We start from the raw sequence: 13,701 nt of genomic DNA on the forward strand, positions 1-13,701 counted from the left end.
ACGGGCTCTAGCTTTTTATCTAGACCGTACAGCTTCTCACAGAAAGAGCACACAATTATTTGTCTCTTTCCATCCTAACAAGTTAGGACAACCTGTGGGTAAGCAGGCTCTTTCCTCCTGGTTGGCGGACTGCATTTCTTTTTGCTATCAGCAAGCTGGCATTCCTTTTCAAGACCATGTAAAAAGCACACTCTGTGAGGGCCATGGCGACTTCGGTAGCACACCTTCGATCGGTGCCGCTTCCTGACATCTGTAGGGCCGCAACCTGCAGTTCTCTCCATACCTTTGCAGCCCACTATTGTTTGGACAAAGCTGGAAGACAGGACTCCATCTTCGGCCAATCTGTCTTGCGTAACCTTTTTCCAACATGATGTACCAACACCCTTCCACCTTCCCGGTAGGGTGCGGATGTCCTTTACCAAATTCCACCCCAGTTGTTGTGCCTGTTGCACGCCGTTGGGTACATTTGGTGCATGTCAGGACATCCTCAGCTCGGTACTCACCCATTTGTGAGGACAACCATCCTGCTTGTCCTGTGAGAAAGCAAATGTTGCTTACCTGATGTAACAGGTGTTCTCACAGGACAGCAGGATGTTAGTCCTCACGAAACCCGCCCGCCACCCCGCGGTGTTGGGTTCGTTTTAATTTTACTTTTTTAGGCACTGCCTGTAGCTTTGAAAATCAGACTGAAGGGAGACCCCTGCTGGCTGCAGGGTCAGTGCCTTGCTGGGCATGCCCAGTAGGGGCCAGTCAAAGTTCTGTTAAACTTTGACAGAAGTTTTCCGTGGTGGACTCCATCCTCGATGTCACCCATTTGTGAGGACTAACATCCTGCTGTCCTGTGAGAACACCTGTTACATCAGGTAAGCAACATTTGCTTATCAAATGCAAAGGATGATAGAAAATTAAGAGGCATCTTTGACAATAAGATCACCTCATTCTTATTGATAAGTGCCAGCCTATTTTTGGTCTGCTAGCACTGAATTGTGAAGTGGACACGACAAAGCTGAATCCACATGATTACCAGAGTCCACAATACCATGCAGTTTCCTAAGTGTTCAAGGTTGTTCTGCCTTGTCTTTCAGCAGATGCTGGAGGCCATGCCTCTGCAATTGCCTGAGATTGCATTGCTGCTGTACTCTTGCTTATATTAGAGTAATGCCTTGAAAACTTCAACAAAAAAACATTCATTTTTAGTAGGGAATTGTTGGAGAGGTGCAGGTGTTGTCCCTTCAAGGCTTGGCTGTTTAGCTCCTGGAGATAGTGGCACAGGTCCCACATCTTTCATCTCCAAATGAGGCACAGGATTCCTTCCTTCTGTAGGGGACTAAGACAAGTTGCATCCTGTCTTAGAAATGGAAATCATGTATGCTATATCCTACTCAGAAGGGAGCAAATGACACCTGTTTTCGGAGGAATGACTAAAGCCATGCCCCTCAGATTCAACTCGGGTGGTTTTCGTCCATGATCAGGGATATTTTGAGCCTCTGAGTACTAAAAGTCAATCAATCATGTAAAACTCTCCGAATTCTAGTTTAGTTTGCTTTCAATGGCTATACAAGTCCTTTTATTCCTGGCTTTTTTTTTTTTTTTTACACTTCAGTGTATCTGCGAGGCTGACGTAATTGCTGCTATGCCACAGAATGTGGATCTATGTAAAATACCTTTGGAGGAAGAAATAATTTGCCTGTAATGTTCTCTTAAGGTTTTATTGTTCATGAGTTCACACATTAATCCACCTCCTCTTGCAGAGTTGAATACTTAGTTACCTTTACTTCACAGTTTAGCAAAAGGGGAACTGACAGTTGAAACTGGTAGTTGGTAGTTTTCTGGCAACCAAATTCAAAGCTTTAGAAATCCCACTTAGGAGTCACCTTCAGGTCAGTATGTGACCTGATCACATGACCTCATACAAAAAGAAATACCTTCAGAGAAGAACAAATTTGCTTACCATAAACTGTGTTTTCCGTAGATAGCAGATGAATTAGCCATGCTGTCTGGGACGTCCTCCGTGCCTCTAGGTGGCGGAGCTCTCAAAGATCACTGAACTTTGTCAGTGATGTTTACTTACTTGTATGTTCCCGCGTTTTCCCAAGTCTCCTCAGTCCATATCCAAGCAAGAAGAGATGCAGTGCTGGAACTGTCCGGGGAGGCGAGAGGGTCAGCATGGCTAATTCATCTGCTATCTACGGAAAACACCATTTACGGTAAGCAAACTTGCTCTTTTCCCGTAGATAAGCAGCATGAATTAGTCATGCTGTCTGGGAGTCCCCAGCTGAAGTATTGAGCGCAAATTTCCATATCATGTGTTCATGGTGAAGCAAGGTAGGGCGCTCAAGACAGTAGACAAAGGCGGACAGTTCTTATGTGCTATTGTCGCTTTGTTCAAGTCGTGCTCGACTTGAGAATTGTCCTTCTCATGCTTGCGTTATCCAGCAGTCTGTCTAAACAGTAGTGGGATGTGAACGTATGTAGCGAGGACCATGTGGCTGATTTGCAAATGTCCAGAAGAGGTATCTCGTGGAGATGAGCTATTGAAGCCGCCATAGCACGGACCTGATGTACCTTAGGGGTGGCAGATAGGGTCTCTGATCGCTTTCAGTAACAGAATTGAATGCAGTTTGAGATCCAGGACGAGAGCATTCTTTTGGATACAGGGAGTCCTGGGGCATTCGGGTTAAATGAGACAAAGAGCTGGGAGGCTGTGTGGGCAGAATGAGTGCAACGTTTATAATAAGCAAGAGCTCGTTTACAGTCCAGCGTACGGTCTACGCTCACCTTCGTTGGCATGAGGCTTTGGGTAAACAGTCGGTAGAACAATGGATTGGTTGATGTGGAAGGCTGAAACCATCTTTGGGAGGAAAGCAGGATGGTACACAGTGTGACTTTGTCATGGTAGAACTCTAGGTAGGGTGGGTAGTGTACCAGGGCTTGTACCTTGCTGATGCGCCTTGTGGAGTTGAGGGCAACTAAAAAGAGTACCTTCCAGGAGAGGACCTTGGGATGACAAGTGTTCATTGGTTCAAAGGGTGGTAGCATTAATTTCTCGAGCACTACGTTTATATCCCATAGAACTGGAGGTTTTTGGACCAGTGGTCGCAGACATAGAACCCTTTTTATGAATCTGGAGATGAGCGGGTGACGAGATTGGCACCTCGTTGAGAGGAGAGTGGTAGGTGGCTAGGATACTGAGGTGAACCCAAACCAAAGCTGTGGGCAGTCCTTTCCGACAGAGTAGATGGAGATAGTCTAGGAGACGCTCCGGCAGGCAGGTGAGTGGGTCTGTGCTATTATCCGAGCACCAGGAGGCATAGCATGCCCATTTCTGCTGATAGTTCAGTCTTGTGGAGGGTCTTCTAGATGAGACTAGAATATCCTGAAGCTGAGGAGAAAGGTTCAGGTGTTGGAATACGAGTCTTTCAACCTCCATGCAGTGAGATTCAGAGATGAATGAAGCAGGTGGAATAGAGAACCTCCTTCTTGGGTGAGGAGGCATGGGTTGTTGGAGGTGTTGCCCAGGGGGATCGCGTTGTCTGCGATGCACTTCTGGACTGTGCGGGAGATGAGAGGTATTGGAGAAAAGGCGTAGAGCAGGCCCTCCGTCCAATCCAATAGGAACGCATCCTGCGCTAGTCGGTGTGGACTGGGATACACCGAGCAGAACAGTTCCACTTTCTTGTTCTGTTCTGTTGCAAAGAGGTCGATTCGGGGAAGACCCCAAGAGTGAAATATTTGGCTACTTCCTGATGGAGTTCCCACTCGTGTGGGTGAAAACTTCTGCTCAGTTTGTCGGCCCTGGAGTTTTGATTCCGGGCATGTAAGTGGAGATGGATTTGCGCTCTGCCTATTCCAGGATCCCGACAGTTTCTCTGCAGAGGTTCCAGGAACCTGACCCTCCTTCTTTGTGGATGTAGAACATGGTGACTTGATTGTCCGTGTGGACCATGACAGTCTTTCTGTGGAGGGTTAGCTCAAAGGCACAAAGAGCGTTTCGGATGGCCTGAAGTTCTAGGAGGTTTATTTGTTGTACTCGTTCCCAGGTGGACCACTGGCCTTGAGTCTCCAGGTGGGTGAGATGGGCGCCCCACCCCTTGGTGGAAGTGTCCGTGGTGAGAACTGTGTGATGTGGAGGGGTCGGAGAGGCAACCCCGATGACAGCACCGACGGTGTCAGCCACCACTCCAAATCCCTTTTCGTAAGAGTGACAGGAGTGGAGAGGGGATGGAAGAACTGGCTCCATTGGGACTTCAGGCCCCATTTCAGACGTCGCATATGTAGACGTGTATGAGGTACGATATAGATTGAAGCTGCCATGTGACTGAGAATGGTGAGGATCTGGCAGGCTTTGGCAGTGGTGGCCGCTTGGAGCCGACCAGCAAGTGTTGAGGGCAAGCGCTCAGGACTCCAGAAGGAAGGCCCTGTCTTGAATGGTGTCCATATAAGCCCCGATGAACTGTAAGACCGGAGTGGGTTGAAGATTCGATTTCTCTTAGTTGATCAGTAGGCCCAGATGGTCTAGGCAAGATGTGGCTCGGAGAAGATTGTTCCACAGGGTGGACTGGTTGGGGGGCCATTATCAGCCAGCCAGTCGTCCAGGTAGGGAAATATCTGGATTCCTTGTCGTTGGAGATGAGCCACTGCTACCGCTAGGTATTTGGTGAAAACTTTGGGGGCAGAGGAGAGGCCAAATGGGAGAACCTTGTACTGGAAATGATGGCCATTGATCGTGAAGCATACGTACCACCAGGACGAAGGGTGCATCGGTATATGGGCATATGCATCCTTTAGATCCAGTGAGCACATCCAATCTTTAGGGCGAGGGAAGGGTAGGATGGACTTCAGGGATGTCATCTTGAAATTTTCCCTCATAAGAAATTTGTTGAGAGAACAGAGGTCCAGAATAGGACGAAGGCTACCTGATCTCTTGGGAATAAGGAAGTATTGGGAATAGAAACCCTGATGGAGCTGTGAGGAGGGCAGCTGTCGAATGCATCTCTGCTGGAGTAGATGGTGGATCTCCTGTTGCAGTGGTCCGCTTTGTATCTGGAGGTGTTTTTGGCGGACCAGGTATGGTAAGGATGGAAGCGAAATGAAATTGAGGGCGTATCTTTCCCGTATGATCTGTAAGACCCAAAGGTCGGATGTGATGTTTCCCCAGGCTTGATTAAAAAAGGGAGTGCCTGCCTCCTACTGGGATTGGTGGTAGTGGTGGGGGCAATTTCCCTAAAAACCTTGAGGGCCTTTAGGGGGATGAGAATCCGCTGGTGGTTGAGGCTGCTGAGGGGGGGGGGGGGTGGAAATGCTGCCGTGGTCCTTGCTGCTGTGCAGGCTATTGGCGACTTGGCTGGTATGATATTGGCCGGTAAGCTGGGTATGGCCGATAGGGATGACATGGGTAAGGTGGTTTTCTGTATGAGGAAAAGGAGCATCGTGACGAAGCTGAATCGGATGGGGCGGTCAGAGACATGACAGCTACTTATTGTTCTTTTAGCTGTGCGACCGTCTTTGTCAGTTTATCACTAAAAAGATTGTCTGGGAGACAAGGGAAGGTCTGCTAGTTTTTTGTGAGCATCGTCATGGATGGTGCTTGCTCGTAACCATGCTAATCAGTGGGCCGCAATGGCGTTGGTGGATTTCGCCGAAGTGTCAAATCCCTCATATACAGAGTAAAGCAGGTGTCATAAGCCTATTCCGTGTCATGGAACTCCTGTGTGGGTCGATTGTCTGGGGATGCGGCCAGCAACAGGGGCTTTAGGGACTGAAGACAATTGTAGAGATACTGCTTCACATAAAATTGATGATGTATCTTGGCGTTTAACATGCCCGATTGAAATGCCTTCTTGGCAAAGTCATCCATGTACTTGCAGTCTTTGCCAGGAGGTGAACACCGCCTAGTCTTCTTTGCCCTCTGCATCACGGATTCAACCACAACCAAGGCATGAGGGAGCTGGACCATAGAATAAAATGGTGATTGACGCATACGGTATTTTAGATCCGTTTTATGGGAAGTTGGCAGTCCCAAAAAGGGAGATTCCCATGCCTTGGTCATCACCGTGTCCAGGATGTTGTGAGAGGGCAAGGCTGTAGGGTTCTGAAGGAGTATCGAAAATCCTGAGGATCCCCATCATCTCCTGTCTGGGGTCAGGAACTTTATAGGTTTCCATATCAAGGCACTGACCCACTTTCTCCAGAAATTTTGACTAAGAAAGATCTTCCGGCAGAGAGACCGGCTCAGGTGGAATCTCAGCGGGGTCTGAGGGATAGCCGGTGGAGGAGCCCTATGAAGTGGATGGTTGGGGGGAGTCATCTGCAGGAGGGAAACGGTGGTGAAGGCTGTTCGGCAGGCGAGGCCCTGGACTGGGGCTGCTCCACGGTGTCCTCAGGGCATCCATGGGTCTGTCCGGTGGGTGCTGACCTTGTTCTACAGTTGTGAGAAACTATGTCAGTAAGGTTGAGATCTGCAAGATAGCCTGAGAGGCCAAGTTCGTCAAAGGGAGAGGCCTGGGTTGTGTTGGAGTGGCTCTCGGGGGCATTGCCGCCAACAAAATGTCTTTGCCCAGGCCCTTGGGTCGAGCGATGTCCAGAGGAGGCAGTCTGTCTTTCTGCAGTAAGGGTTCCTGAAGGCCTGATTGTTTCCGGCGTTGGGATGCCGTCGAAAGGCCCGAAAAAAACACTTAAAGATGAGGAACAGTGGGAGATAGCTGGTGAAGAAGTTCCTTCCAAGTCTTCCACTAGAAGGGGAGAGGGTTCCCTGGAGCGCTTGTGTCCTGAAACATGCTTCTTTGGAGGCTTGGGGGCACCTTGCGTTGATTGCTTCATCGCCGGCGTCGACAGGCTTCGGTGCATCGATGGAATGCTTTCGTGATTCCCATGGTGCATCGTGGGGTCCACTATTCGACGCAGATGCGTCGGTATGGCATCAGTGCATCAATGATGCGTGGATGACTTCAACGCAGATGTTTTTCTCGGCGCTGCCGACTCATCTCCCGCACCATGCTTCGGTGTCACATGGGCTTGCTTCAGCGCTGGCCCGGCTGGACTAAGGAGACTTGGGGAAAGGTGAGAAGATACAAGGAAGTACAGGTCACTGACAAAGTTCAGTGATCTTTGAGAGCTCCGCCATCTAGAGGCATGGAGGACGTCCCAGACCGCATGGCTAATTCATGCTACTTATCTACGGGAAAATAACATTACAGTTAAGCTATTTCTTTTATTGGCCTGTTCTAAAATTATGTAGGGATTATACTTTTCACATTGTCTGTACAAATATTTTATTGTTAGTAATTAGAGCTGTCACCTTTTTTTTAATTTTTTTATTATGTGATGGGATTATTTGCAAGGCACTTGCTTTTGTAGTGTTTAATTTGGTAACTCTGATTTGTGCAGTAGTTGAAATAATATACTGTAGAAATGTGAGCCAAAAAAAAGGAGCACAGTAACTTAAAATCAGACCCTGTTAAATAGTACTATACTGGAGTTTCAGTATAATGGGAGACAAAGCCATAAGAGTTTTATATCACTAAGGGGACAATTAGGCTATGCATTTTGGGACAAAGTTAACAGGTACCTTTTGCTCATGGACGTTGCCCAAATTTTCAAAGCAAAAATATACACATTTTGGTTTACCTGCCAATCAGATCGATACAGTAAAGTGCGGCCGCGGTTACCCTGCTCCTAACTCGCCTTCTACTCACTTTCCGGCCGCGTTAGCCCTTCCCGCGATACACTATCCCCTTTAACTCATCCCTACCGCCTCTTAAAATCCCCGGGTGACCCCTTCCGCCCGCGGCATGTATATTAAATGTAAACGAGCGAATTAGCTATTCCCTCCCATACAGTAACGCGCGCCCCGACTATCGCTTTTTTACCCTGCCGTTTTGCCGCGCGTTTAACCTGCTAACGTACCGCCTACCCTTACCCCAGCGTTAGAGGCAGGGGTAAGGGTAGACGGCAAACTTTCCCCCAGCCCCCACTCACCTGCCCTGGCCGCGTCCAGTCTCCGGTGCAGCCCCAGTCCTGTCCCCTCCTGCCGAAGCAAAAAAAAAAAAAAACCCCGAAAAAAAAGTAGCAAGAGAGCGAGGGGAGAGACGGGCAATCCTAGGCTCGGGCCTGCTACGGTAGTCCCTTCTCCTCTCCTCCAGAAGCAGGGCGCGAAAAGCAGCCTTGCTCCGGGAGGAGGGCAGTTTAAAGCGACGAAGCGATTTACTTTTGCAGCCCCCCCCCTCCGGACATCAGCGACGACGACCGGGCAATCTTACGCTCGGGCCTGCCAGTCCCTTGTTCTCTCCTCCCGAAGCAGGGCGCGAAAAGCAGCCTTGCTCCGGGAGGAGGGGGGTGGGGCAGTTTAAAGCGACGAAGTGACTTACTTTTGCAGCCCCCCCCCCCCTCCGGACATCGGCGACGACCGCAGCTCCTGCCTCCAGCTGTCAGACAGATGCATCGCACGTGGCAAAGCGGCCCCTATGCGTGCAATTGGCTGCTCAAGATGTGACGTCACATGCCGTGACGCCAAACGTTGTGACGTCACGTCTTGAGCAGCCAATTGCACGCATAGGAGCCGCTTTCCCACGTGCGATGCGTCTGTCTGACAGCTGGAGGCTGGAGCCGCGGTCGTCGCTGATGTCCGGAGGGGGGGTCTGTAAAAGTAAGTCGCTTCGTCGCTTTAAACTGCTCCTCCCGGAGCAAGGCTGCTTTTCGCGCCCTGCTTCGGGAGGAGAGGAGAAGGAAGGGACTACCGTAGCAGGCCCGAGCCTAGGATTGCCCGTCTGTCCCCTCGCTCTCTTGCTACTTTTTCGGTTTTTTTTTTTTTTGCTTCGGGAGGAGGGGACAGGACTGGGGCTGCACCGGAGACCGGACGCGGCCAGGGCAGGTGAGCGGGGGCTGGGGGAAAAAGTTTGCCGAGCATCGGAGAACATAACTGTCCACTTCCTGGTACCTGTCATTTGAAATGACATTTGAAATGACAGATACCAGCGTGGCCGTGAAGCGTTAGGCCCGCGAACCCAGGATACTGTATAGGCGCTCTATACAGTAAAATGGGTTGCGCGGGCCTAACCTTCGCCTAACGCTTCGCAGACGCGGCATGCATTTGCATGCAATTTGAAGAGAGTATCGAGCGGTAGGTGAAGAGAACTGTGTGTGCGGGGAACGAGGGTGCGCCTGGCACTGCCGCACTCTTTCTAACGCGGCATAACTGTATCGACCTGAATATTTGCACTTGCTTTTTGTGCATGTACTTTTTTCCCGGAAAATAATGCATGTAGATTTGAAAATACAATCTATGGCTATACTTTTGTTTCCCTAACCAAAATCTCTTCCCCCACTCTAGAAACACTGCCTCTTTATGCGACTTAAAGTCAATGTGTTGTAGAACAATACACTTTTAGCTGTATTGATGGAAGGCAATTTGCAGCTGGCTGATTTTGGCTCATAAATAGCTTTTAAATTGTCCTCCCCATGTCAGATTTACTTTTAAGGTATAATATCTTAGAAAATATTTGGACTGATTCAAAACTAATTGTGATTTACAAGTTCAGTGCACTGCAATGAACTTGAACTGAAATTATGTTTTCCAGTTCTGATGACATGGATGGGCCCGTGGAAGACATTGGCAGTCGCTCTTGTGTAACTCGCTTTGTGAAGACATTGTTGTCAATTATGGAGCATGGTGTTAAACCACACAGTAAACACCTCACAGAGTACTTTGCTTTTCTTTATGAATTTGCAAAAATGGGAGAGGAAGAGGTGAGTTTGGTTTTTTTTATGTATTCATAAGTGTACCATTTGCATATTGATATTTTTACTGTTTGTAATACGGGTTCTCTCTGTATTTTAGAGCCAGTTTTTGCTTTCATTGCAAGCCATATCCACAATGGTACATTTCTACATGGGAACTAAAGGGCCCGAAAACGTAAGTACAAAATAACAGTGCCTATATCCTTAGGTTTGGCATATTAGCGCAAACTGTAAATCTCTTCTATTGTCAGTTTTAATTGATGAGTGTTCAGCTTTTTCTCTTCTACCCTATTTCCTTCAGTAGTTTTAAAATAAGGGCTTTTGGCTTATACTACTGCTATTCTCAGCTGAAGGCTGCGGTGGAAGATGCTTTCCTCTTCTATTTTGGGACAAATAGAAGAATTCTATATTTTTAATATATATTCTATAGAATATAGAAGAATTAACAATATATTTTGGAACTCTGCTCTGTTTAGCACATTTCTGCAGATTTTATCTCTCTAGAATTCTTATGACAGGTCATAAGAATTGTTTGCAAGAATTTGTATAAGTTTTAAGATGACAAGTGAAACATATACTGCTGACAGTAATGTGCCTAAATAAAGGCTTGATTTTTTTTTTCCCTTCTGGTTAGCCACAGGTTGAAGTACTGTCTGAAGAGGAAGGAGAAGAGGAAGAGGAGGAAGAAGATATTCTTTCATTAGCTGAGGAAAAGTATCGTCCTGCTGCACTTGAAAAGATGATTGCACTAATTGCTTTTCTGGTTGAGCAGTCTCGCTCAGAAAGGTGGGAAGACTTCCACATTAAGGTCATTTTATTGGGAAGGCAGCAGGAGGGAGTGTGAGAAACAATGGACCAGGAAGGAACTCTTGGCTTTAATAGTGTTGTGGTTCACTGAAATAAGAATGCTTAAACCAAACATCTGTAGAGAAAACAAACTTCTTTTATTAAAATGCTACAAAATAATAAAAGGTATACCTTGGAGAGAGAGGAAGTGTGCAATACAAAGCACCAATATAACACTCTTTCTCAAATGCTTTTATTGATAGCAAGGCTATATATAGGATTTCTATACTTTTCATCCACCCCTAAACTAGATTACATATTTGCCAAACTTTCTATGATTAGTTTTCTACTATAAACAAATAATATGAATGGACATATGGTAATTTGCTCTCAGCTTCTATGCTAATTATTCTCATCTCATATATAGATGAAGTTATCTATGGCTTGCAGTTAGATGGCATGTAAACTGGCCTTGTTTCTGTTAAAAAAAAAAAAAAAAAAAAAAAAGTTCTAATCTTAGATGGAATGTCAAGTGGCCTTGCATGTGTTCCAAATATGTTCTATAATCTTGTAGTTCAACATCTTTTATCTAACTTATAGAATCTTTTTGTCTAGGAAAATAAGTACAAGGCTGAGACTGTAATGTTGTTAGTACTTACAAAATTGCTTATCATCAAAAATCAAAAACTTAGAACAAGAATAATGACTTCAATGTGTGACGTCAAAAAGTGTTTATCATTTTCATGATGACATAGAAGTTCCAACCGTTGGTCTCCCCTCCATGTCTTAGGCTGGTCCCAAGATGTTTCTGCCCTTGGAGCTATAGATAGACTGGATTTTACCTGTCTTAGGATGAGAGATCATATATTGTGAGGCCTTTAGTTTATTGAAAGGCTTGAGACCTATTATGTATGAATTCATTTCCTGAAGGAAGTGGAAGGGCAAAAAGCAGGTGTTTGCTGAATCATTAAAGTTAGAAGTGGACTTATGGCCGAAATTAAATGCACACACATCGCAATCAAGTATAAAAAGAGAAAGTTTCATAAGTAACTTTTCTAATAAAAAATATTGTAGTTTATATGTAAGCTTGCTAGGAAATGTTTCACAGAGAAAAAAATCCTTTTGTGTTTTTTTTTTAATTTATGAATAAAATATAAAAAGATGTTAATAAAGTATAACATTTCTATAAGCTGTACTTCTACTTATAAATGTTGCATTCTAAAGGTAGTTTTTCTTAACTAATGGTTGTTAAAAGGATAAATATAAATTCTAAAATTTATAATTAATAAAATAAGGGATTGAAAGCTGAGAGCATATACTTGTAAAGTCTTGGAGAAGAAGTCCATTACCTGTGTTGATTAAATTAACTTGGAAGGTAGCCACTGCTGTTGCTGGCAACGGTAGCATGGAATGGACTTGGTTTTTGGGTACTTGCCAGGTTCTTATGGCCTGGATTGGCCACTGTTGGAAACAGGATGCTGGGCTTGATGGACCCTTGGTCTGACCCAGTATGGCATGTTCTTATGTTCTTAAGTAGGAATGAGAAGATTTAAAATGATCTTTGTGTTGTATATACACATACATATTCATTTATCTTTTAACAATGAAATCAGTTTCACCCCCCTTTTGTTCAGTGAATTGTAAATACAGAGAACAACATTAAATAGACAAGAAATAAAGGCACTTTAGCTTAATAGCATTATTTAAAATAGTTTGAGCAATGTCATATCTTGTATATAGCTTGTTACTATTGAAGTATATGTTAACAGTTCTACATTCAAGATGGCATCTTTATCTATGGTCTTGTTTCTTGTACACTTTAGTTGGTAATATAGAAAGAGGGTTGCAACAAGTAATAATTCACTGAGTCTTATGTTTATATGAGGTCTATTTGCAATATGCTGTTTTCTTCTTTGAGGGAAGCAAGAAGGCAGTCAAATTCTATAGGACAAATGTCTGCAGAGGAAAGTTCAGGACTGTCAGGTAGTATAGTTATAATTACAGGAGCAATCATCTTGGAAGTGGATTTACGGCAGAGTTTTAACATGTATTGGCAAATGAGGCATAATACAATACAAGAGATTAATATGATAGCAATAAAAAATTATTAGATGCCTTAAATTTTTTCCCCAGACTAAGGTACAACAGGAGATGATGATGAATTGGCAAACTCCTCCCTCCTTAGCATTCGGGTAGCTCAATCTCAACGAGTGAGTTATGTACCTCTGTCAGCAAATGGCGACGGAGAAAAAGCTGAGATCACAGCCATATAGTCTTGCCCCAACATAAATCTGCCTGTATTCTCTGTCTCCAGCAGATGGTGGACATGCATTTCCCTTCGGGGAAGAGAAAAAGAAGGAATCGAAAGGAGATAATAGAAAGACTAGATGTTTATATAGCACCGCTTGCCTCCAGAGGTGATACCGTGTCGTCCTTCCCTCAGTAGATTGCCCTCAGTTCAATAGCCTTGACTGTCATGGACCAGAAATTCCAATAGCTGTTGAAAGCTGAGAGAGGCTCGGCAGTGAAGGCTTTAGCCCTCTTCCCCTGTAGCCATGACCCGTTTCTGCACTCAGCCAGGGAAGGCTGAGTGCAGAAAAGCTAAAAGCTTCTTTGCCTTATAAAAAAAAATTTATAATAGTGATAATACAGCAGCTAGAGGAAAGCAGGAGAAAGGGTCTGTTACCTTGGCGTTCGCCTGTCCCGCTCACGTCTCTGGGGAGTTTGGTGAGTTGAGAAGATAGTGCAGGCACGATGGGTTGAGATGCCATTTGGCTAGGCTCCACTTCCAGGTTTTTCTTTCCTTTGGCATGCAATAGGTCTCGGTGATTTCACACCTTTTTTAGATGCGGGCTTTGGCGCACTTCTACGCGCCCAGTTGTGCACCCAACTTCTATGTCTTTTTTTTGGGACAAAATGGCTATAGCACCGTTTGCCTCCTGGAAGGATTCCTTGCAGTCCCTCCCTCAGAGTGCTTCAGTCCGGTAGCCTTCAGGGGCCTGGACCTAAAGTGTGATTAGCGGTTACAGGCCGACAGAGGCTAGGTGGTGAGGGTTTAGCTGTCTCCCCACGTAGATGGGGACTCATTCCTGCTCTCAGCCATGGAGGGCTGGGCTCAGGTGAATGTTTTTCTTATTTAAAGAAAAAGAGAAAAAACTATAGGCTAGCCCGCTCACATCT

The 13,701-nt window shown here is 45.7% G+C and overlaps 1 protein-coding gene across 1 annotated transcript in view; it reads left to right on the forward strand.

Moving 5' to 3' along the window:
• The window catches only part of USP34 (ubiquitin specific peptidase 34), a 1,009,100-nt gene that overhangs the window by 779,939 nt on the left and 215,460 nt on the right, over positions 1-13,701 (forward strand). Inside the window, exons 59-61 of the mRNA XM_029593702.1 lie at positions 9,576-9,744; positions 9,836-9,910; positions 10,370-10,521. Of these exons, the coding sequence (XP_029449562.1) occupies positions 9,576-9,744; positions 9,836-9,910; positions 10,370-10,521 (396 nt within the window). The remainder of the gene's footprint in view (positions 1-9,575; positions 9,745-9,835; positions 9,911-10,369; positions 10,522-13,701) is intronic.

Source organism: Rhinatrema bivittatum, chromosome 3 (genome assembly GCF_901001135.1).
Source record: "Rhinatrema bivittatum chromosome 3, aRhiBiv1.1, whole genome shotgun sequence".
NCBI classification, from domain to species: Eukaryota; Metazoa; Chordata; class Amphibia; order Gymnophiona; family Rhinatrematidae; genus Rhinatrema; species Rhinatrema bivittatum.